The sequence below is a fragment of the Puntigrus tetrazona genome, chromosome 15 (assembly GCF_018831695.1).
Source record: "Puntigrus tetrazona isolate hp1 chromosome 15, ASM1883169v1, whole genome shotgun sequence".
Taxonomy (NCBI): domain Eukaryota; kingdom Metazoa; phylum Chordata; class Actinopteri; order Cypriniformes; family Cyprinidae; genus Puntigrus; species Puntigrus tetrazona.
Genome location: NC_056713.1, coordinates 22,314,041 through 22,337,891, shown reverse-complemented (window position 1 = coordinate 22,337,891; position 23,851 = coordinate 22,314,041). Strand labels below are relative to the sequence as shown.

The 23,851-nt window shown below is 37.8% G+C and overlaps 2 protein-coding genes across 8 annotated transcripts in view; one reads left to right on the top strand and one right to left on the bottom strand.

Annotated features, from left to right (window-relative positions):
• Positions 1 to 296: 296 nt before the first annotated feature.
• On the top strand, positions 297 to 10,162 carry LOC122358806 (NACHT, LRR and PYD domains-containing protein 3-like). Of its 4 annotated transcripts, XM_043258702.1 has the most exons (12): positions 301 to 449; positions 537 to 567; positions 681 to 854; positions 1,045 to 1,161; positions 1,313 to 1,393; positions 1,536 to 1,652; positions 2,209 to 2,331; positions 3,134 to 4,942; positions 5,033 to 5,206; positions 7,301 to 7,474; positions 8,285 to 8,463; positions 8,625 to 10,162. In XM_043258702.1, coding segments are annotated over exons 3-12 (2,820 nt in total). In that variant the 5' UTR covers positions 301 to 449; positions 537 to 567; positions 681 to 810; the 3' UTR covers positions 8,627 to 10,162. The 4 variants fall into 4 exon arrangements, with proteins under 4 accessions (XP_043114636.1, XP_043114637.1, XP_043114638.1 ...); XM_043258701.1 differs by having other exon boundaries at positions 297 to 567; XM_043258703.1 differs by lacking the exon at positions 537 to 567 and having other exon boundaries at positions 309 to 449.
• A 2,022-nt stretch (positions 10,163 to 12,184) lies between these two features.
• The window catches only part of grik1b (glutamate receptor, ionotropic, kainate 1b), a 30,392-nt gene continuing 18,725 nt past the window's right edge, over positions 12,185 to 23,851 (bottom strand). For 2 of the 4 annotated variants that reach the window (XM_043258711.1, XM_043258714.1), the window contains 9 exons: positions 21,961 to 22,068; positions 21,831 to 21,872; positions 20,345 to 20,458; positions 20,069 to 20,272; positions 19,754 to 19,977; positions 18,100 to 18,218; positions 17,351 to 17,568; positions 15,710 to 15,935; positions 12,185 to 13,131 (listed from right to left, as the gene is read on the bottom strand). In XM_043258711.1, the coding sequence (XP_043114646.1) occupies positions 12,842 to 13,131; positions 15,710 to 15,935; positions 17,351 to 17,568; positions 18,100 to 18,218; positions 19,754 to 19,977; positions 20,069 to 20,272; positions 20,345 to 20,458; positions 21,831 to 21,872; positions 21,961 to 22,068 (1,545 nt within the window). In that variant the 3' untranslated portion in view covers positions 12,185 to 12,841. The remainder of the gene's footprint in view (positions 13,132 to 15,709; positions 15,936 to 17,350; positions 17,569 to 18,099; positions 18,219 to 19,753; positions 19,978 to 20,068; positions 20,273 to 20,344; positions 20,459 to 21,830; positions 21,873 to 21,960; positions 22,069 to 23,851) is intronic. The other 2 variants (XM_043258712.1, XM_043258713.1) reach the window with 2 other exon arrangements.

The following is a 23,851-nucleotide window of genomic DNA, read 5'->3' as shown; positions in this document are numbered from 1 at the left end:
AAACTTTTAAACTGAACCTCCTAACCATTTTTTTTTTTTTTTTTTTAAAAGTAACAAAATATCGCCCCCTTCTGGCTATCGTAGTTCATACATGGGAAAAAAAGCCAGCCATTAAATAAATATAAATACTAATAAAAAATAAATAAATTTAGGACAGAAAACAATTACTGCCTAACCCCTGTGATTACCGAAGTAAAATCACAAAAAATGATAATCGTCAGAAATGTTACTGCCCACCTCTGACTCTGCAGTGGTTCACTCCTGCAATGGTTTTGCCTCATTTAACTGAAGTGAAAGTTACTCAGGGGCCATTTTGCTGCGTCTAACAGAACAAAACGGCAGAAAGAGCGAGTATAAAATATTATCGTTTTACGGACAGGACATGCATTTTTACGTATTTTATACATATCCGGTGGAAGATATTTACAGGACGTACGTAAGTTAGTAAAGTGAGTCGTTTGACCTTTAAGCAAGCATTACTAATTTAATGCACGTGTCGGCTCTAATATTTTGATTTACGCCAAAACTTAATTTAGCGTCTTTGTCAAGGGACGTAAAAACGTTCAGGTACTTTTTTTTTTTTTTAGCGTTGTAATTACATTTATATATTATTTATATTTTGCATGTGCATGTCTGCAGCAGCCGGGTGGCATTACAGTTTGTTTTGTTCTGTTTTACAGTTGTTTGCTTACATTTCTCAATGACTGGTACAGCAGACATTTTCAGAAGTCATCAGACTAAACTGTGGGACATTTTGTGGGTGGATGTGTAAGAGATCAGACTGCTCTGGTCCACATCTGCAGCTCCAATATGGAGGACACAGAGGCATCCAGTGACTCTTGTTCAGGAATCAGGTAGTCTTTGAAGACTCAAAATGAAATGCCAGTAAAGATATGCTAGTATTTGTTACATTTATTAATACAGCTGTGTCTTTTTAAGTGTTCATTCAAGCCTTTTCTCTGTTCTCCTTGATCTAGGGATGCTTTCTTTAAATATTATCAAATCCGCTTTATAGAATCACTGTTTATCTCTAAACCGTTTCAGCTCAGTCCGTCATATGAGAGCAGAATCAGAAGATCCCAGCTATGTGTTAATGAAGAGCGATCAGTGTATAGATCCACCACTATGTTTTAATGAGGGACACACATCATCTGGCAGCAGGTACAATGTTTCTACTAATATAAGCTAACTGTATTATGTGCATATTGTAGAATATGAAATTCATAATGTGAATTATCTGCTACCATTCATATTTTCTCCCACTTATATCTTGTGATGATGTACTTCTGCCTATATATGCCTTCTGTTACAGTTCTGTCCAACATAAAGAAACAGGATCAGCAGAGTCCAGCTGCGTGTCTATGAAGAGCAATCAGTTTAACATTGGCAGCAGGTACAGGATTTCTACTAACATATGCTAACTGTATCGTGTACAAATCGCATAATGTGAATTATGTTCAAGGTGCTGTTCACGCAAAAGCACTAAGTACAGGATACAGCTTTGCACTTTTAACTACGTAAGCCTTCTGTTGCAGTTCTGGCCTTCATGAAAGAACAGAGTCACGAGAGCTCAGCTGTGTGTCTATGAAGAGCCATCAGTCTATGGATCATCCACCTCATTTAAACGATGGAAACAAAACATCTGCCAACAGGTACTGTAAACATATGTTAAACAATTTGATTAAAGATCACAAGGGCACTTTTTGTAAACAGTACAAATAATCATGTGCATGGATCAATCACTAGTAAACTAGTTTTACTCCAAAATGTAACCATATTATTTATATATTAAGTACAGTTGACTTTTTGGTGAGTTTACTCCCTGAGTTTGTAATATATTTGTTAATAAAACACTATTAATTCATAGTTATATCCTTTTTAAATTTCCAAGTAATGTTTACTTAAAGTATTTTAACATATAATTTGTGAAGGACGTATAAAAAACAACAACAACAACACAGAACACATTTTGCATAAAAAAGTAATAAAGTAATCAGCGTAATTTTTACCATCACACATAGAGTAAGGAAAGTTGATAATTATTATATACTGTAGGTTGCACAATGAATACCAGTTCAAACAATAAGTCCTCGGTCTGTTTATAGTATGTTTATAGTTGACAAAACACATGCTACTTTGCATCTTCTATTCAAATGTATTTACTGTATTAAAAAGTCCTAAATCCTACTCTTAATCTGGTGTTCACAGAAAAAGAAAACACATCGTAAGGGAGCATCTCTTCCAGTTACCAAACCCCAGCCGTGTACCTGTAAAAAGTGACTGTTCAGTGGATTACCAAATATGTTTCAATGCTGGAAACATTGATCACCGGTACGGTTTGTAAAGTTTTAAATGATTTATTGTTCATTATTTGTGGTGCACAAGAGTGTACATTTTTGATCATGCTTGTTAAATCCTCACCTGACATAAACAATTTTACATCAGCAGGCACACAATGTAAAAAGCATAGTATATATTTTAAAGACGCTTTGCAGTATATATAGTATGTCAGGCACTATATATCATGTGTTGATGCCTTCCAGGAGGATTTAATTTTTATACATGCGTTTCGCACCAGTATACATTTTGTCTGTTTGTTTTAGAAGTAGCAATTACACCATTCTAAATGTATAAGTCAATCTTTTTTAATATAAACAAAGAAATAAAACGCATTTGTAAGTCCATATAATGCAAATTAATGGGTGGCATAATTAGAAAGTTATCCAACACTCATCGCTCCGCAATCGAATACTTTAGATCAACTGCAGATCAGTCTTTCACAGTGCTGGAATTTTGGCTTACTCTTTCAGTTTCATGTCAGAACTTGTACTAAGCCATTTCAAAACTATAATCTTCATCATCTTTTTGAGCCATTCAGAGGTGAAATTATTTATATGATTTTAACAAAACAAGATGGGGCAGACACTTTTTTTATATTTTCTGAACACGCATTGTTCATTTTGCTTAATATGAAATAAAAAAGCTGGGGTTTTTTTTCGAAAACAAAAAACTTAATTTGTGTTCAACTTAAAAAAAAAAGTCATATGTAACTGCGATGGCATAATAAGTATTTTAAATAATTCAAAGAGGTATCATGACTTAAGTGCAATAATGTGGTCATTTAATTTCACAGTCATGAAGTCCTCAACACATTTAGATCAAATATGAAGAACAAGTTTCAATGTCTGTATGAGGGAACAGCAAAGCAAGGAAACTCAACACTCCTGAATGAGATCTACACAGAGCTCTACATCACAGAGAGTGAGAGTGGAGAGATCAGTAATGAACATGAGTTGAGACAGATTGAGACACAATCTAGGAGAACAGCAACAGAGGACACACCGATCAAATGCAGTGAGATCTTTAGATCTTTACCTGGACAAGACAAAGACATCAGAACTGTGCTGACAAAGGGAGTCGCTGGCATTGGAAAAACGGTCTCTGTGCAGAAGTTCATCCTGGACTGGGCTGAAGGGAAAGAGAATCAGGACGTCCAGCTCATATTTCCACTTCCTTTCAGAGAACTCAATCTGATGAAGGACAAAATACTCAGTCTTTCCAATCTTATTTATGTCTTTTACCCTGAAACAAAAGAAATGGACATTTTCAGTGATGAATATAAAGTGTTGTTCATCTTTGATGGTCTGGACGAGTGTCGTCTGTCTCTGGATTTTCAAAGAGATGTGAGGATGTATGATGTAAGTGATTCAGCTTCAGTGGATGTGCTCCTGATGAACCTGATTGTGGGGAATCTGCTTCCCTCTGCTCTCATCTGGATCACCTCCAGACCAGCAGCAGCTGATCTCATCCCCTCCGAGTGTGTCCATCGAGTGACAGAAGTACGAGGATTCAATGATCCGCAGAAAGAGGAATACTTCAGGAAGAGAATCATTGATCAGAGTCTGGCCGACAGAATCATCTCACACCTGAAGTCATCAAGGAGCCTCTTCATCATGTGCCACATCCCAGTGTTCTGCTGGATCTCAGCCACTGTTCTAGAGAAGATGCTGAGTCAAGCAGAGAGTGGAGAGATTCCCAAGACTCTCACTCAAATGTACACACACTTCCTGATGGCACAGATTAACATCAAAGACGCAAAGTACAACGAGAAGAAGGACACAGACAAAAAGATGATTTTCAAACTAGGTAAACTGGCATACAAACAACTGGACAAAGGCAATGTGATCTTCTATGAGGAAGACCTGAGAGAGTGTGGCATTGATGTGACAGAAGCATCAGTGTACTCAGGATTGTGTACTCAGATCTTCAGAGAGGAGTTTGGCTCCTATCAGGGAAAAGTCTTCTGCTTTGTTCATCTGAGCATTCAAGAACATTTAGCGGCTCTATATGTGCACCTCTCCTGTACAATCCACAACAGAAATGTGTTTGAGCAGGTCACCAAACGTAGTTTGGTGTCTAAAATTAAGGACTGGTTTCAAATCAGTTCATCAAAACATGTTTCATTATTTGAGCTGCATCAGAGAGCTGTGGATAACGCACTACAGAGTAAAAATGGAAATCTGGACTTTTTCCTGCGGTTTCTTCTGGGTCTGTCAGTGCATTCTCATCAGATTCTACTTCAAGGACTAATAAAAGAGACAATAGGCAGCTCTGACAGCAATGAGGTAACCATTGAGTATATCAAGAAGAAGATCAGGAGCAGTCACTCTCCAAATAAATTCATTAATCTGTTTCACTGTCTGAATGAACTGGGTGATCATTCACTAGTGGAGGAAATACAGCAATATATGAGATCTGGAACAATAAAGCAAGTCAAACTCTCTTCATCTCAGTGGTCAGCTGTAGCTTTTGTGTTGTTGACATCAGAGAAGGCGCTGGATATGTTTGATCTCAAGACATTTGTTGTAGGAAGCAGTAAAGCTGAAAATATGAAAGTTTTTCAGAAGCTGCTGCCTGTGATTAAAGAATCCAGATCAGTTCAGTAAGTATCACTAAGAACAATGACTTCACTTTTAAAAGTTTAAGAAAATCTAAATGAAAAGTTCATAAAATGATTTTCATTTCTCTGCAGCATAAGTGATTGTGGTCTCACAGATGAAGGTTGTGCTGCTCTCGCTTCAGCTCTGAGATCAAACATTTCAAACCTGAGAGAACTGAATCTATCTTGGAATAAACTAGGAAGTTCTGGTGTGGCACTTCTCTGTTCTGTACTCAAGAATCCTCAATGCAAACTGGAGAAACTGTGGTAAGACCATATTTGACTCTGACACATGAAACACAAAGTAAAGTATATCTGAAGCTTTCAGCCTCTTTGTGCTGTTGTGAGTTCGGTTGATTGAGCTGTATATAACTGAACACATGAACTCATCCTGAGTAAAATGATACTGCAGGACTGAAATATGCTACGGAATATATGCTCACACACTGTTAGAATTTGTTTAAAGTCAAGAGATTGAAATGTTATCTTAACAGTCATAACTGAGAACATCTTAGTTACGTACAATCAATCAATCAATCAATAATTTTTATTTATATAGCGCTTTTAACAACACAGGTTGCATCAAAGCACTATACAGTATAATGTAGAAGAGTACAAGGGATGTATAATGACAAGAGTGACCAATTTCTTATTAAATGCAGAGACAGTCTCTGTAGTCAATTCAACGTTAAATCACTAGAAGTTAAGTGTCCCCAACCAAGCAAGCCAGAGGCGACAGCGGCAAGGAAACAAAACCCCATGCATACAGAATGGAGAAAAAAAAAACCTTGGGAGAAACCAAACTCAGTTGGGGTCAGTTCTCCTCTGACCGGACGCCCAGCACTTAACTTCCAGTTCAATTTTAAACGCAACTGTGTCAGATAGTGTACAGTAACTCTTGTTCCCTGATGGAGGGAACTGAGACTTGGGACTACTTAATGGGTTCTGCAGTAACTTCCATCACAAAAAAAGCTGCATGAGAGCGCATGACTGATGGAGAGAGCATTCCAGGGTTCATAAGAAAGACCTAAATCTAGATTTAGAAACAGGCATCTCAATGCAGGTGTTAGTACCCAGAACTCTGGATTAAACTGCTTCCATTCACAGATTATAGAATCTGGCAAATGTATTAGGTGTAGCCCTACCTGCAACTCTACAAATTAATGTCTGCTAGTGAGACACCATTTGTCAAAGCTGGCAAAGCAGCAAAGCCCCTGGTGGAGTGAGTTCTCATTCCCAAGGAGCAAGGTAAGCCTCTGGCCAGATAAACCACAAGAATCGCATCCACAATTCAGTAGGAGAATCTGTTAGGAGCCCTTCTGTCTTACTACAAATCAGACAAAGAGCTGTTAAAATGATTTGAAACTCTGTCTGTGCTCCAAATAGAAGTGCAGCGCACAACCAAGACTGGGTTTGAGTTTCCTTTGTCAAGAGGGATAGCGTGCAGGGTCACCACTTTAGTCCCTAAAAGCAGAAGTGGGAACTCTAGGCCCATATCCAGGTTGGATCTTAGGATAACACAAAAGTGCTGGCCTGAAATCTAGGAATATTTTATTGAAAGAGGCCTTACAGATCCCCCATCCTCTTGATAAATGTGCCACTTCAAGTCATATAGCCACCTTGTAGAGGAGGCCCTAGTCTGAATAATAGTATTCAACACTGCAGGTTAAAGCCTTCTGAACTCCTCCTCGTCCCATCCAGGGACCAGACTTCGAGGTTCTAGAAGTCTGGGTGTAGGTGCCATATTGTGCCCTGTCCCTGAGAAAGAAGGTGCCTTCTCAGGGGAATCTGCCAGGGAGGGGTTGATGCCATCAGTATGAGTTTTGAGAACCAGGTCTTATTGGCACAATGTGGCACCACCATCAGGTTCTCTTCCATATCCTCCCTGACTTTGAGTCTTACTTGACTCACTTGGGTGAAAGTTAATCTATCTGGGGTGGAGCATGGTTCAAGTGTTAAAGTCGGAGCCCAAGAACCAATCCAGTCTGCTCAAGGCCAATGCTCTGAGTTGCCTGCGTCAGCCTTAGACTGAACAGTCAACGTCAGCCTTAGACGTGGGACCCAGAAGAGCAGTTCCAGCCAAGTCATCTGCTTCCAATTGTTCCAGCCTGCTCTACCAATGCTGCGATCAACAGCTCATGTAGGCGTTTGTTAGTTTTAAGTGGGTTTTGTCGCCATGGTAACTCACGCTACATGGCAACCCTATTCAAGAGCAGGTTTTATTCTGGAATTTAAAGCCAAAATTGCCAGTCTTGTACCTGCTAATTTTTCATTATACTTCTATGAATTATACTTATTTATAATTTTCCACACAGCACTAATCTAAAATGAAAGAGTGAAGCATGTCATTGTTCTCTACAGGCTGTGGGAATGCGGCATCACAGCTGAAGGTTGTGCTGCTCTGGCTTTGTTTCTGAGATCAAACCCATCACACCTTAGAGAACTAGTTCTTTCTTGGAATAATCTACGAGATTTGGGCGTGAGGCTTCTTTGTACGGGACTTAAAGACCCTCACTGTAAACTGAAGAAACTGTGGTAAGAATTTGTCAATCACACTTTTCTGTCCTCTGTAAGGTGTGTCCCTTAAGGTAAAATTTAAAGTCAGCCAATAACACAATTGTACAGTACTACATGCTAAATCTCAGCACGAATTACCGCATTACTGAATCACATAACAGTTTCAAACAGCATCATTGAGCATCAACATCTCATTCTATCAGCAGAAGTATGTGGCAATGCTTGTCTTATACACTGCTTGTCCAAAAGAAAAAAAGTCACCACTTGGATTTAACTGTGCAAATAGGTGCTATGATCTGGGGTTGGCCAGGTCTAGGTTCAGCAATGTTATGCGCCCAAAGATGAGTTAAGCTGACTAACTGAATATACTGAATGACCAGGTTATTTTTCCCTTAATGGCACGGGCATATTCCAGTATGACAATGCAAGGATTCATCGGGCTCAAAAAATGGTTCAGGGAGCATGAGCCATCATTTTTACACATAGATTGTCCACCACAGAGTCCAGGCCTTAACCCCTTGAGAATCTTTGGGATGTGAGATGAGACTTTGAGCACTGGTCAGACTTTCCCATCATCAATACAATATCTTGGTAAAACAATTAATGTAACTCTGGATGGGAATAAATGTTGTGACATTGCAGAAGCTTATCGATATGATGCCATGGCAAATGCATACCGTAGTCAAAGCTAAAAGCGATCCAATTAAATATTAGTGTGACTTTTTTTTTTTTTTTTTTTTTGGACGAGCAGTGTATAGCCTTCCTGCTCTCAGCAGAGTCAATAACAAACTACAGACATTTCAACAGCAGTTTTGTCATTCACTACAGGTTAAGAGAATGCGGTGTCACAGAAGAAGGTTGTGCTGCTCTAGCTTCAGCTCTCAGGTCAAATCCTTCATACCTGAGACATCTTAGTCTATCTGAGAATAACCTAGGATGCTCCGAAGTGCAGTTACTTTGTGATCTAAAGGATGATCCAGCTTATAAACTGGTGGAACTTTACTATTGTAAGTATATTTTGTACCATTATTAATCTATTAACAGTCTTTCATTCATATATCATATATCTGGTAATATGAATATGCTAATATCTCGGGCTGTGTTTTTCTGAAATTCATCTGCTGACTTGATGTGACAGCAGTAATGTACTACCTGTGTTTTATTGTAGGACTCTAAGTTTCAACAGAGACTGAAGACAGACAGTGATCACTGCGATTTGTGACTTTGCAATGTAATTTTTCTCTATTCTTCTAAAATAAGAGTGTAATACTTTATAAACACTGTCTATACAACTGAGGTATAGATGAAACCGTTCTTGACTTGGGTTACTGAGAGGAGGAATTGCTTTTCTTATGCCTTAGCAGCAGAGGGAGACAAACACTACAAATAATATCAGTATTTGTTTTACTGTCAATTCATGAGTGATAATCAAAAAAAATATACAGTGCCATTACAGTTTATGCATTTAAAGAATCAGAAAAGCTGTTCATATGCACTATTATTGAAATTAGTGTAACTAGAAATGTTACAGATGAAAGTTTGATCTCTTTCCAGGTCAGTCTCAATGAGTTTTGACAATTTCATAATAGTTTGCATAATTTATGACTTATATTAGTTAACGAAAAATGTACACCTTAGAGCTACAGCTGAATATATTTCACAAATGAATCTCCATTGCAACACTCCAATTAATAAGAACCCATTTGTCACAATAATTACATTCCTCCCCACTTATCTAAATCCATCTGTTAAGGTAAAATACTGTTGTCATAGTATTTTATTGTCGTAGTATTTTAGTAAAAAATACATTCAAGGGGCCTTGTTGTTCCCCACTATAGAGAACCATTAAAACCTGCAGAAAGAAGAAGAGCAGGCGCACAATTTATAAGCTAAAAAACTAAAAACCTCACATCACACATGCAGAGAAAGATACAAAGAGTTTGATTATTCCAGACGTTACAAGCACTACAATACAGAGAGCCGCTCTGAGGAGGAGACAGCTGTGCTGCAGCACAAGGTCATAGATCCATAATCCTGCGCTGCGCGACGCTAGATTAAAAACTCCCAGTTTTGATTAAGAAAGCAGGGTTAGAGGATTACGGTCCAGTGAACAAAAATGAAAGCAGTTTTAAACTCAATCCCGGAGTTCATCAAAAATACAAACCTCAGACTGTCATCTCAACCCGCAGATTAATGCAAAAGCTTCTTTCAAGCTTCTGTGCAGCTCATACTTTCATTCATCAGAAGAGATGATATGTGACAGTGACTACAAAAAAATAGTCTGAATTATGAGATAAAAAGCCATTGTGACAAAGTCAAATTTCAACAATTTATCTCATGAATACAAATTAAGGTAATGTCAAAATAGGATTTTTTTTGTTTTTGTCATCATGTAGTCTTTTTTAGTCAATCATTTTCAATTTGTAATTTGTCAATTTTAAGCTATGGCAGTTATGACTTTTTAATCTGTATTTTTTTTATTATTTTACTTTAAACTCGCAATTACAGCAGTATGTCATAACTTTAAATTATGACCAGATTGTAGTATCAAGTAATTTTGACTGATTATATAATATTTTGACTCTATTATGACTTGATCACATAATTATTTACCAAAGCAATACTATACAAAGTAGACAAAAATGTTTGACAAGATTGTGCATCTATATTTGCAATTTCCTTTTTTTGTTTGTCTTTTGTTTTGTCCCTGAGAAAATAAATATTTTTTAACAATATGAGTAAAAGGTGTGTACATTTTATCAGATCTTTGGAGGGTGACATGTTTGAATTCACCTTTTGTTTCATGTCTTGGCCAGATGAAAGAAATAAAAGAGTGCGAGATTTTTCCATCTGGTTCTGACAGGCTTAAAATCCCATTTGATGGGAGGCAGAAATCACGCACACTGTACATGAGAAATCTAACCTGATCTTCATTTGCATGGAATCATTTCACCGGTCTCTTATGAACTCAGAAATGATTCTTTTGATGGGCCGAGCCCTGAAGCCAGCGCTCGTAATCATATGGAAATTGTGAGACATGAGAAGTAAAAGAAACTGCCATATTCATAGCAGGTATCGGAGGGTTCAAGGGGGACTTAAAACCAAACCTGTGGAGAGATGTCAAGCCCTCGAAAAGCTCCATAGTACCTCCATATGATAACTTCTTCTACAATTATTCAGAAAGATCTTGTAAAGTTTACAAGGAAGCAACAGTTCACCAAAAAATAAACAGCACACGTCCACGTGTGTGTAATGAGTGCATCTGGGACAACAAATGTAATGTGTTCCTCAAAAAAATGTAAAAAAAAAAAAAAAAAAAGAAAATATCGCCCTTTCTGTTTCTCGCGGAGGGATTTTTTTTGTGCTTCGGCAATGCTCCTGTGCGCGGATTAATCTTGCCACCAGGGCGTATCTTTCGCTTTACATCCACATATATTTCACTATATTATATATCCTGCGTCACCTGAACAAGTAGCACATCTGAAATTAAAACGTAAAAGTTTGCTAGATGTCTACGGAGCCACTAAAACCAAACGTCTTACCTGTTTATCTGCGTCTTGTCTTTGATCGGTTCGGATCTCGGGGCTGTCGCCATTTGTCAAAAGACATACCGATATTTACTCTCGTTTTACCACAGACTTCTGCGTTTGAGTTTTTTGGATTTGGCATCAGGGTTCCACGGATGTTTACCATAACTGTTCATGTTTAACTCACATGTTTAAATCTAAACAAATGAACGCTATTTTTTTGCTGTTTGACGGAAGTGACGTGAACACGCGAAGACGCCAATTTCCCGCGAAAACGCACACTACGCCTCAAAATATAAATCGATATCCTGTCGTATAGTTTCAAATCGAGGTCTCAAATTTTTAACCTAACGGGTTACACACTGTAACTTTAATTCATCACAATGTTGTTTCAGCAGAAGCCCACCAAGGTTCAATAATAAAATAATTAAATTCAATTCACGTATTTTCAGACCCCTAAGACTTGACGTCCATTCCCGAAAGAAACTTTGTGTGCCAAAAATCATTAAAGCAAATAATAAAAGAGCAAATGAATCAAGAAACCAATGACACATATATTGTGCTCATAAAGAAATCATTTCAAAGTGATAAAATATTTATATGCATTTTCATAAGTGTCAAACGATACAAAAGCAGAAATGACAAAATAAAAAGGACTTGCACGGGTGCTCCTGTAGAGTGGACTGAATAAAATGTAACCAGCCTGTTTATCAGAGGTTTTGTCCTATAACCAGCCTTAAACACAAAAAGAGCCGTGAAAAACAAATCCAAAATCCACATCACTCTGCATATGAAACATTACATATGCTCTGTTCAGTTATGATTTTGTCACTCCGCTCAACATTGAGACACGTTTGCTCATTCTCACTATTAGAAAAGGGTTCGTATAACACAGTTTTAAGACAAATATTACCCACAGTCGTTGAATAAAAGAAGTCATTTCATAAGAGAAAGGCTAAGACAGTCAGAATGAGTCGGAAGGTGAAGTATGTAACTCCTACATCAACAAACGCAATGCAACAAAATGCAAAAATGATTTTCAAACAAAATTTCTCATCTTACATTTGACATTTCACGCATGCTAAAACAGAGTAACGCTGCATAACGTAACAAATTTATCATCGTTGCTATGCAATATCGAGAAACCGTTCTAAGCTCCTTTTTGAAAAACGGATAATATTTTAATTCTACACCGTCTTGATAAAAGTAGCCAGAAGTAAACAAAAATTCATACGAAACTGTAAAAATGCTTTTACTGAAAAAGACATAAAACTAGCATTTTTCCAAATGAGCGTATCCTTTGTTTTAAAGACTTTCCTATTATTGCAATAAACTGTAATGTGAAACTCATTTTGAATAATAACGTAATAATGAAAACGAAATAAAATAAAAGTGTTGTTCGCACGCTTCGGGAAAATCCACCTGTGAATGAATGACGTTTGACTCATTTTGACATGGAAAAATTACGCACATCACCTATAATAAAACCCGCAGACATGTCTTGTCATAAATTAAGGAGGAATATGTCTGTAAAGAATAAAACGTTCAAGTCTTTTAATCTAAATACAAACTACATGGACGTGGACTACTCTACAATATAGTAACTGGTGCAATAGTTAAACGTACACTTCTGTCTATACTTGTCTTATTGTTTGTCCATCTGAAAATTGAAAATGTTTCAAAAAAAAAAGTTGACGTTGAAAATGTCGCTCAGCGTCCAAGGTCGCCACCATTCCGGTCATCGTTTAATTGCTGTTTAGTCAGAGTATATGCGTTTTTAAGAAGGTTAAGGAGCAAAAAGTACGTTATAAAACTCCCACAGACGTCCTCTGAGGTCCAGCGATGTCCGTCAGCTCCATCAGTATTTATTGTGCCATTCACACTGTCCCACGCTCACCTCCTCGATGTCCAGGTTCTTCCTGGATTTGTAGATAAACTCGCCGATGGCCACGAACACGGACAGGACGAGTCCAGCCGCCAGGACGATGAAGATTCCTCCGATGTTCTCCACTCCCAAAGCGCTGGCCTCTTTACTGTCCTCCTCGGGACAGCCGTTTCCTCGCCACCACTTCTCCTTCATCATGTGCAGTTTCCCCTCTTCCTGTAACTGCAGGATGGCGATGGTCACCTTGTCACGATACGGGGAACCTGAGAGAGACCCAGAATTATTATCCTTAACTAAAACTATAACACACACACAAAAAGTTTTGCTTTAACTAAAACAGTATATAATATAATAAACAGAAGTAGTTGCTGAGGCAACATTTCTCATTTTAATTTAATTTAAATTAATGTAAAAACTAAAATGGAAATAAAAATTTTAAATATTCATTTTAATGTGAAGACCTAAAAAAATAAACAAATTATTTAAAAGTGCACACACACACACAAAGACTAAACCTTAAGTAAATTGAAAACGGAATAAATAAAAATAAAAGCTGGATGTCAATTATCAATGAAAGCTATAATAATATAGAAATAATATTAATTTAACATTCATTTAATTTGGATAAAATTTTAATTTGGATTTATTTAGCACTAAAATAACTAAAAGTGAAATAAAAATGACTTACTAACACTAATAACTGATAACAATGAGAGAATACAACATTTTAAAGAAAATAAACATAAAATATAAAGATGAAATAGTAAAAAATATATAAAAAATATGAAATTATGATAACAGGTTAATTTAACATTTTTATAATGCCAGTTCTTTTATTTTGCATTTTATTTGACACAAAAAAAAAATATATATATATATATATATATATATATATATATATATATATATATATATATATATATATATATATATATATATATATATGACGAGTCGGCTGCCCCTCCTCTTTATTGTCACCATCACCCCGTCCTTTATTCGCCGCCCTTCACCAGGCTCCCGACGGGAGTGGGTGTGTTCGAGAGGAGGGGCGTGGTATTGGCCAGGTCTGGCGGCGTGTGACGAGGCACACCTGAAGGGGATTTAGCCTTGTCACCGCCGCCGTTAAATGCCCTGCGCGCCTCTCCTCGGAGACCGGTCTCTTCCCCGTGCATGCACGCTGGTGTCCTCGTGGGTCCAGGAAGGGTGCGCGATGGACCTCACCCCGCCGTCCGAGAAGTGCGTCGTGGGACCCCCGTAGTCCAGGCTGTGAGCACACAGCTCATCCCACTCTGCCGCCGGAGCAAAGAAACGACGGAGACGCCGCGGAAGAAGCCGCCGCCCCTCGCGCCCGGGCCAAAAAAGGGGCGCGTGCGACCGCCGACTCCGCCCCTTACCTGGACCCTTCCCCCCTGGAACACGGCCTCAACCTTCACTTTCCCCGCGGCACGACGAGGACACCAGATCCCCCCTTTTATTTGGACACTTTTCCCATGGACACTTTATTTTGTATTATTATTATTTTTTGTCAATAAAAGCCTCTCCGAGGCCTGACGCCACGCCCACTGTGTCTGTCGCTGGCTCCTCCCGTCACAGTGGTGGAGAATGCGGGCAAGGCGGAGCTTAGACGGCACAGTTGGGCGACATCTGATGACGTCATCCCCTCTCGCTGGTACCCATGCCGGGATGGAGGAACAACGGAGACTCGCTCCCAGCCACCAGGAAGGGTAAGTGACGCTTGCTTATGGTCATTTACCCGGTGGCTGGTTGAGCATTCCGACTAATTCCCGGTTTCTCTGTCCCGGTGCGAGAGGGGAGTTGCCCGGAGAGGAATCCCTGCCCCGCCCACTCCGACCGCTGGAGCCTGGTTGAGGAAGGTAGCACTCCTGCGTGGGCGGCGACCGCCTGACGGGGTTGACGCTTGGGGAGGGGAATGTGACGAGTCGGCTGCCCCTCCTCTTTATTGTCACCATCACCCCGTCCTTTATTCGCCGCCCTTCACCAGGCTCCCGACGGGAGTGGGTGTGTTCGAGAGGAGGGGCGTGGTATTGGCCAGGTCTGGCGGCGTGTGACGAGGCACACCTGAAGGGGATTTAGCCTTGTCACCGCCGCCGTTAAATGCCCTGCGCGCCTCTCCTCGGGAGACCGGTCTCTTCCCGTGCATGCACGCTGGTGTCCTCGTGGGTCCAGGAAGGGTGCGCGATGGACCTCACCCGCCGTCCGAGAAGTGCGTCGTGGGACCCCCGTAGTCCAGGCTGTGAGCACACAGCTCATCCCACTCTGCCGCCGGAGCAAAGAAACGACGGAGACGCCGCGGAAGAAGCCGCCGCCCCTCGCGCCCCGGGCCAGAAAAAGGGGAGCGCGTGCGACCGCCGGACTCCGCCCCTTACCTGGACCCTTCCCCTGGAACACGGCCTCAACCTTCACTTTCCCCGCGGCACGACGAGGACACCAGATCCCCTTTTTATTTGGACACTTTTCCCATGGACACTTTATTTTGTATTATTATTATTATTTTGTCAATAAAAGCCTCTCCGAGGCCTGACGCCACGCCCACTGTGTCTGTCGCTGGCTCCTCCCGTCACAATATATATACAGTATGAGATAAAACATCAATAAATATCCTTTTAAACTTTAAACTTCTTAATCCTTTTAAATAATATTTATAACAATATATTGCTACACATTCCTTAAACTAACAATGAAGATACTTCTTATCATTTAATAGTCTTTGTTAATGTTTATTTTGCATTAAATAATAGTTTTACCAACAAAAGCTGTATCTGTTACCGTTACTTGAACATTTCTGACAGTATATTACGACAGTGTTTTTTGTGAGCGTATCAATAGGAGTGCCCACTCCGTAGCCCTTGGAGTCGATGAGTCCTCCGATCTGCGTGAGGTTACAGTTTCTCTGGCTGATGTACTCGATGCTGGTGGACTCCATCAGAAGAGCGTAGTCTGTGGTTAAAACCCGCTGGATTCCTTCTCTGTTATTTTTCACCAGCGCCGTGTTCTTCCGGCTGCTCATGAACGCCCACATCTTCTCATAGGTGGAGATCTTTGATTTCTGTGAAAGATTTATGACGGTATTATAGTAGAGCACATAAGTTCTATAACTCGAATGTCACTTTAGCAGCGTGTATATTAAATGATAAATGAAAATGTGTATATCAATGCAAGTTTGTGACGGTCCTTACTGAAGTTAAAAATTAAAAAATTTAAATAAAATACAAAAAATGCATTATAATTAGTGCTGTCGAAAGATTAAATAAAAGTTTTTTTTACATGATATATGTATGTTTACTGTGTTTATTTATTATGCATATATAAATACACACACGTTTAGCAAATGTTTACATGTATATAAATGCATATTTTTATATTATTAGGTTTTTATTATATATATACATATATATATATATGTATATATATATATATATATATATATATATATATATATATATATATATATATATATATATATTTATATGTGTGTGTGTTTTTATATATACATAATAAATATACACAGTACAGTCATTTGTTATGTAAACAAAAACATTTATTTTGGATGCGATTATTCATGATTAATTCTTTGACAACGCTAATTATAATATAACATTCAAAATAATATCAAATTAAAAATAAATAATACAATTTAAAATAATATATTAATTAATTAAATAATATTAAAAATAAAATAAAATTCAGAAATAAAATACAACAATGGCCACCAGGATCTTTTGATTAAAAAAAAGACAGCATTAGTCATTAAAATATTAGTATTTATCTGCAAATTAGTCTAGTTTCTCATCCTTTTTATGAGTGCATCTTTTTTTTACAGTTTGGAATGTTGATCATTTAATTAAGAAATAAGATAACGCCATATTAAATATTTAAATATATTTAACTAGGACCATAACTGTCATTTCATAATCAAAATTAGGAGCCAATACTGTTGTTTTCTGAAAGAGGATGTTCACAATATCCACTCCCAAAAACCATAAGAAATTATTTACACCCATAGTGCAAATTTCAAGGGTTTTTATAGTATGAGCAGTGTTTCATTGTGACAAAATTCATGTTATAGCTTTGAATAAATTTACAGTACGCCGATCTTACTACTGGATTTCCTGTGCTTATGTCTTATTTCTGCCATGAAATCCTCCTTTGCTGCGCTGCTTCAGATCAGTGCTGTGACAGATGTCCTCATAACGCTCTCTTTCTCTATAAGCTGCTTTAATTCGCCCCGTGCATGTATTTCCCGCTGGCTGAGGTCCGTGTGCGTGTAAAATCACAGGTTTTGTGTCTGGAGGTGTAACTGCTGTTTGCCCATCAAACCTCAAACCACCTGTCTAAAGTCAGCGCCAAATAAATGCATCACAAACCACCCACGCATTGCATCAAATGTTATACAGGCTGATTCTTTGCTTGTGGAGATTAATAATAATAATAATGATGATGATACAAAGCGAGTTGCCTAACCTTAAAGAAAGTCATAGTGGAGCCGTCCCTCACGGCGCCGTATTCGATCTTGGTCTGTTTGGCCAGATCATCGGCAGAGTCTATGGGCGAATCCATTCGCTCCACGGTGAGGAAAGCAGCCAGGTTAGCCGTGTAGGACGAGATGATGATGAGGGTGAAGAACCACCAGATACCTCCAACAATCCTGGTGGACAAAGCCTTGGGCATCAACTCCGATCCTGACCATGAGAAATAGACAGCCAGTTAACAGATAAATGGTTAAATAACACATATATAATTGCAATATGCAATGTATATTTATATATTATATATTTACAGTATATAATATAAAATAAGACATAATTTAATATAATATAATATAATAAAATGCATGAAGAGAACAGAATGAAAAAGCCTATATATTTTTAGTCTTGTTTCTAGCAAAAATATTTTTAAAAAATTGAATTTTTTAGACAAATATTGCCTACAAATATTGACAAATCAGTCAAAAATTAAATGACCTTTTGATTAGAACAAGTTAAATAATCTGCCAATGGGTTAGGCAAACAGAAAACAAGATTATTTTGTTTATCTCATTGACAGATAAAGCAAAAACTCACTTAATTTTTACTGTTTTTCTGAAAACAAGACATGTTTTGTTTTGAAAATCCTTCTTGATTTTAGAATTTCTAGATGTTTTGGCAAAAATCTAGGCTAGAAAAGCATTTTTGCCAGCGCTGAGGTGAAACCGCGTGTGTTAAATCTCATACCTTGCTGCATAAGAGCTCCAACGCCAAACCAAACACTGTTGATTAAGGTGAAGTTGTTCTCGACAACATCCGAATCAGGGTTGCAGGGATGAGGGTTGTACCATTCATACGGGGTGAACCTGCAGAAGAGCGCCGACATACTGTAAATCTACTGTAAATACACACAAATCAGCAGTGTGGCCGATGCGTTTTAAAAGCAAATTCAGGTCAAGTAAATACAAGTTTAAAACAGTACAATTCCTGTTTAAACGTTTTCAGTTGACAATATTAGGATGGAATTTTATTGATGTAATAGTTTAATTGCATATAATGTGTAATTTAAACTAAAACTAGGTGTGATACTCTACCTAAAATGGTGAATCTAAATTATTTAACGTCTCTGAATCAACCTGAATATACAAATGTATGCAAACAAATCAGGTAGAAATAACTATTTATATAAATTTATCTAATATCTATTCATGTTGAAATTAGTTGGAATGGCAATCAACTTAAACAGTTGTTTATGCTACAAATAAAGCTCTACTAACTAACTAACTAACTAGTTAAACATAATTCTAAGTTAAAAAGTTTGATGCAAACTGTTTTTTAAACTGTTGTTTAAAACAAAACGTGTTTGCTGAGTGTCTGCCAAAAAAAGATAACTTCATTAAAAATCATGTTTTATCTGCAGAAGTATGATTTAAAGGTGCAGTACGTAAGATTAACGGCAGCTAAAACGAAGGCATTCCACCTCTGAGCCCAAATTTGAGAGTTGAATTACTGGTTATAGCATTATTTTTCTGAGAAATAGCTATGTAAACATAACATGATTCGTTGGCAGCAATACACTGTGTTTTTCGACAACTGAAAGTGGGCAGGATCATACAGATTAAAGATGCAGTATGTTGGTACTAAATGGGTACTGCGATTCCAGTCTGCACGAAACTGAGAATTACTGGCTATAGCATTAGTTTTCAGAGAAACAGCTATACGTGTTTCCTAACTATCTATAAACATATTGTATTATTTTTGGCTTTAAAAGAGTCAAAAACTTATATACAGGACCTTTAAAGTGCCCCCTATTATGGATTTATGAGGTTTAATGCAGTGTGTAACAGCTCTAAGTGAATGAAAACATCCTGCAAAGTTTTAAACCTGAAAGTGCACCATGTATAAAGTTACTCAAAAAGTCTCTCAAAAGAAAGAGTTGAATCCGAATCATTGAAATGAGTCCCAAGCAGTTGTGAAAACATTAGCGTACCGCCTGCCCACTTTTGTTGGTCTTTTCGGGTTAGTCTGAACAAAAATGCTAATTCGCTCTTCCCCACTAGATGTTGCTTACAAACACCGCTTTAAGCAAAAGAGACCAAAAATAAATAATTGAACGAGTCATTTGACCTTGCATGCTTGTCAAAATGTTATTTGGGACTCCCAAAACCAAAATATAAACCTTGTGTAACCCATAATAAGGGCACTTAAAATAATTCAAATATGAATTTGCAAAATGAAGACAAACGAGCTGGCCAAGAATGTGTTGTTGAGCTATTACTGCTGGGCAGCAAAACCAGAGCTAATTAACTACAATCCAACAAGACATCAGAAGCATGAAACCGGGCCAATTTGAAGAATTAAATTCCACATAGAGGTTAAAACGGGTTGATATGGATTTTACCTGGCAATGACGAACAGCACACAGCTGACCCCGAGGCAGGCCAGCAGCACATACATCCAGATGTCCGGAGAGAGCGGGTTCAAGAACGAGAAGACACCTGGATTGGTGCCATTGGGTTTGTGGTAGAGGATAGAGATTCCCAGAGTCATGAAAGGCTTGGAAAAATCGATGACTTTCTCTCGTACGTAAGTGATGGTGAGCGGCGCCACGGCCAAATCTGCCACCTGTGATGAAGCCAGTGAGAATTAATTGATGCTCAAGACTATTTGAAATGATTGCTGGATGACCCACAAAGCTCTTAATTATTAGACTTACGTGATCGATCAGCTCTCTGACCATGCCGTTCCACTCTCCTTTGTCATTCTGAGCTCCGTATTTCCCATCGGACACCAGTTTGACTTCATAGGAAAAGCCAAGGATGTTGGACAACTCCTTCAGGAGATCCAAACAGTAGCCTTCAAACCGATCGTTGCCATACAGAGGCTTATCTGACTTCTTGTACATCACATATGGGTTTTCCTGCGGGGGGCAAAAGTGCTGTTAGATGCAGGTGGATGGTTTTGTTGGTGCTCTGCTTTGGTTGATTCCTACCAGAATCGTGGTGACGATGAGCGTGCGGTTGGCCATGGAGTCAGTGACGTTGGTGTTTTTGTCTTTGTTGCTGTCTGTCAGGTTCAGGCCAGTGTTTGAGTTCCACACGCCGATCTAAACAGATGCGGAACCACATGAGCAAGGAGCTGAATTTTTTCCGACGCTGAATAGTGTTTATTCTACAGGAAAGACTAAGGGAGTAATACACCCGAAATTTAATTTACTTATTCTCATGTTGTCGTGTGTTAAATGGGTGGCATTAGAATGAGTAAAATATTAAATATTTGCCAAAGAGAAATGTGTTACCCTTCTCTGGTTTAAAACGCTGTTATTTTTAATTGTTATTTGCACAGATACTATTTAAACTGAACTGAGCTGGACAATGATGTCTCTGAATTCAATGATGAAATGCCTTTAACTGAAAATTTAATATTTAATCTGTTTAATCTGATAGATAGATAGATAGATAGATAGATAGATAGATAGATAGATAGATAGATAGATAGATAGATAGATAGATAGAAAGATAGATAGATAGACAGAGAGAATGAAAAAAAAATTATATAATACAACGATAGATAGATAGATAGATAGATAGATAGATAGATAGATAGATAGATAGATAGATAGATAGATAGATAGATAGATAGATGGATGGATGGATGGATGGATAGATGATAGATAGATCGATAGATCGATAGATAGATAGATAGATAGACAGAGAGAATGAAAAAAAAATTATATAATACAACGATAGATAGATAGATAGATAGATAGATAGATAGATAGATAGATAGACAGACAGACAAAAAGGATAAAACATATAGGTTTATTTTTATATATACTGTATTTTGAGTAATCCAGCAGATACAGGGCTCTGTCAGTGTTCCTGTTCATGACCCATTCGTGTAAATCCACTGAAAGACGTAACTCCTCTGAGATGGTCTTTGTTTCTCTGCTGCGCAGTATCTTCATTCGCTACGCTACGTCAGCGCTGTCTGATAGCTGTTGTCACGGGGAGCGTTGTAAAATATGCATTAAGAGAGAGTCCTCAAATTGAGCGCTTGGCGTGCGATTAGTGCTCATAAACAGATGTTTTATAAAATGAGCTCTGCATTGTTGACTCTATGAGTGATGGGGTATTTCATAAATGGATGCAGAGCTCTTAGCTACTTTATGTAGCGTTTGGTTTAGAGCCACCCGCTGAGAGTTTGGCAGCGTTAGAAAAGGAGATAAATTACGTTTATTTAATGCAATTATAAATAAGTGATAAAACTAAGTATAATCCATAACTGAGCCAACATGAGAGCATATGAGTCATCAAAAACATCTAGACACAAGAGGTATTAGCAGGTTGAGGGTCATAAATGGAAAAAGCACCATGGTAATACTATGTTTTTTGTAGGAAATAACATAGTATCATACAGTACCATGGCATGTTTTATAAGGAGAAAAGGGACGCCACTTTTTGTCGTTCAATACAAACCTTCTTCCACACTTTGTTAAAACGACCACTTTCCATAAACTGCTAGTGAAAACAAAACAGAAATTTGACATGTATGACAGATATTTAGACAGACGCTGATCATGCAAACGCAACGGTTTTCTGGTTTTACCTTTTCCATCCCGTCCTCTTTCAGACTGATGATGTCGAGGTCGAAGTCTTTCCTCAGGCCGTCCGTCTTGTTTATGATGATCTGTCCGGTCAGTCCGTTCCACTGAGCCTACAGGAAGAGAAGAAATCTGATTTCATTCCAGAACAGATTAAAGATGAGGGTGTTGTAATAAAGAAAGATGATAAAACTCTGATTGCTCATTTGCTTTTATTTTAAATCTCACTTTAGAGGCCAGATGCAGCATTATCATCATTATCATTAGTTGAGAATGTGTTTTTGGCTCATGCTAAGCCCAGTGTTTCCAACTTTTCCTTGATGGATTAGCTTACACGCATATTGTTATGTGTTTTGGGAGGCATTCTGCCATTATGGTAATCGTACAGTGAAGTGCAAACAGGAAAGTTAGAGTGAGAGGGAGTGAGACTGGAACCCGGAAACCCATGATCCCACAACACATTAAATTAAAACACACACATATACATATGTGCACAAACACATATATAAAATGTTTTATTTATATTTCATTTTATTTTAAATGGCATGTATATAAGGATGCTGATTCATTTTTGCATTGTAAAAATTATATATATATATATATATATATATATACATACATTATTCTTTTCTATTCTGTTATAATTATTTTAAATTGTATTAACTGGATTAATTATTTCTAAATAAATAAATAAATAAATATATATATATATATATATATATATATATATATATATATATATATATATATATATATATATATATATATATATATATATATAGTAGTCAACAATTGAACTGGAACAAAATCTTTTATCAAAGTTGTCCTAAAACACACATATATATACACACACACACACAGCCCCATTCATCTAATGACAAATAGCTAAGAGGAATAATACATAGTCACATGATCAACAGAAGTGCCCAGAGCAATAGATCAGCTCAGTTCTGCGAGGAGTTGTTAGTAAATGGACTTTATAATCAAGCTTATGTAGTGAATATGTGAGGTCTTAAGCCAAATGGAGCAACTGTTCTATCCAACACATGATTCAGTGGTTCTTTTATCCAGAACATGTGAATTTATGAGGATGCGGTGCTCATATACTGTAGCCAACAGACGTTCAAGCCTCGTGTGCAAATCTAATGGATTATTTCTTTAATTTGCTGTTCTTTAAGAATTAAAATAGGGTGGATAGCATTCATAATCTTCACATACATTAGTGGAGCTCAGACTGACCGCATATACTTTCGCTGAGGTCACGTGATCTTTGTCCAGATTTGTTCTAGTCATTATTCTCTAGCATAAATCTTACTTGATCCTTCCTTTTCTATCACGTCCTGCTCAGATCACATGTACAGTGGGCTTCAATTACCAAAAGAACACTAGATTAAACACACCAGAACCAGCGGTGCTTAATGTAGACTGTGTTTACTGTCCCATTCACGCTCACTAAGATCAAGAAGGTCATCATCATCACCATCATCAATAGAAAGGGCATAGGTTTGATTTTTGGCAAAATTATTGCTAGGGATAATTTAGTAGTTGCTGGACATTTGTAGGGACAACCTAGGACCTTGAAAAACATATCAAGCGATGGCGAAAATTATGAGTTAATCCAAATTTCACGAACACAAACTTGTTAACTATGGTGACCGTATGTGCCATTTTTTCCCAGACACGTCCTTGCCAGGATTTCTGTATTGCTTTGATTCAAAGTACCTCAAGAGTGTTTTGAAAACGATGTCATACACCGTGTATGCAAAAGACAAAGTCAAAACCTCGATATTTTAGGCAATATAGAAATCCTGGACAGGATTTTAATTACTGAACTGCATTAATAATTTGATTTGTTGTACTGCTTGAGAAAAAAGCAATCTGAATCCCAATCCCAAT